We start from the raw sequence: 1,034 nt of genomic DNA, 5'->3' as shown, positions 1-1,034 counted from the left end.
CTCCTTCTCCTTCTCTTCCACCTCCTCCTCCACCTTCTCCTCCTCCACCTTCTCCTCCTCCTCCTTCTCCTCCTCCACCTTCTCCTCCTCCTTCTCCTTCTCCTTCTCTTCCACCTCCTCCTCCACCTTCTCCTCCTCCTCCTTCTCCTCCTCCACCTTCTCCTCCTCCTCCTCCTCCACCTTCTCCTCCTCCACCTTCTCCTCCTCCACCTTCTCCTCCACCTTCTCCTCCACCTTCTCCTCCACCTTCTCCTCCACCTTCTCCTCCACCTTCTCCTCCACCTTCTCCTCCACCTTCTCCTCCACCTTCTCCTCCACCTTCTCCTCCACCTTCTCCTCCACCTTCTCCTCCACCTTCTCCTCCACCTTCTCCTCCACCTTCTCCTCCACCTCCTCCTCCACTTTCTCCTTCACCTTCTCCTCCATCCTCCTCTTCCATCTCCTCCACCACCTCCTGCTCCACCCTCTCCCCTCTCACCACCCCCTTCACCTTCTCCTCCACCTTCTCCACCATCTCCTCCTCCACCACCTCCTCCATCCTTCTCCTCCATCTCCTTCCATCCTTCCCCACCATCTTCTCCTCCACCTTCACCTTCCCCTCCTTCACCTTCTCCATCTCCTCCTCCATCCTTCTCCACCACCACCTCCTTCACCTTCTCTGTCCTTCTCCACCACCTTCTAATCCACCTTCTCCACCATCTTCACCTTCTCCTCCACCACCTTCTCCACCATCTCCTCCTTCACCTTCTCCTCCTTCTCCACCACCATCTTCTCCTCCACCATCTCTTCCATCTTTCTCCTCCATCTCCTCCTACCCTTCCCCACCATCTTCTCCTCCACCTTCACCTTCTCCTCCAGCTCCTCCATCCTTTTCCACCACCTCCTCCTTCACTTTCTCTGTCCTTCTCCACCACCTTCTCCTCCACCTTCCCCAACACCTCCTCCTTCACCTTCCCCACCACCTTCTCCTCCACCTTCTCCACCATCTCCTCCTTCATCCTTCTCCTCCACCTTCTCCTTCACCTTCTCCTCCA

The 1,034-nt window shown here is 57.1% G+C and overlaps 1 protein-coding gene across 1 annotated transcript in view; it reads right to left on the bottom strand.

Annotated features, from left to right (window-relative positions):
• Positions 1 to 792, bottom strand: part of LOC104398121 (zinc finger protein 629-like) — a gene marked incomplete at its 3' end in the record, with an annotated part of 12,191 nt that extends 11,399 nt beyond the window's left edge. Inside the window, exons 1-2 of the mRNA XM_010008170.1 lie at positions 745 to 792; positions 112 to 192 (exon numbers count right to left, since the gene is read on the bottom strand). Coding sequence (XP_010006472.1) covers positions 112 to 192; positions 745 to 792 — 129 coding nt within the window. The remainder of the gene's footprint in view (positions 1 to 111; positions 193 to 744) is intronic.
• Positions 793 to 1,034: the final 242 nt, after the last annotated feature.

Source organism: Chaetura pelagica, unplaced genomic scaffold, assembly GCF_000747805.2.
Source record: "Chaetura pelagica isolate M959 unplaced genomic scaffold, ChaPel_1.0 scaffold1062, whole genome shotgun sequence".
NCBI lineage: Eukaryota > Metazoa > Chordata > Aves > Apodiformes > Apodidae > Chaetura > Chaetura pelagica.
This window is presented reverse-complemented; position numbering and strand designations above follow the sequence as displayed.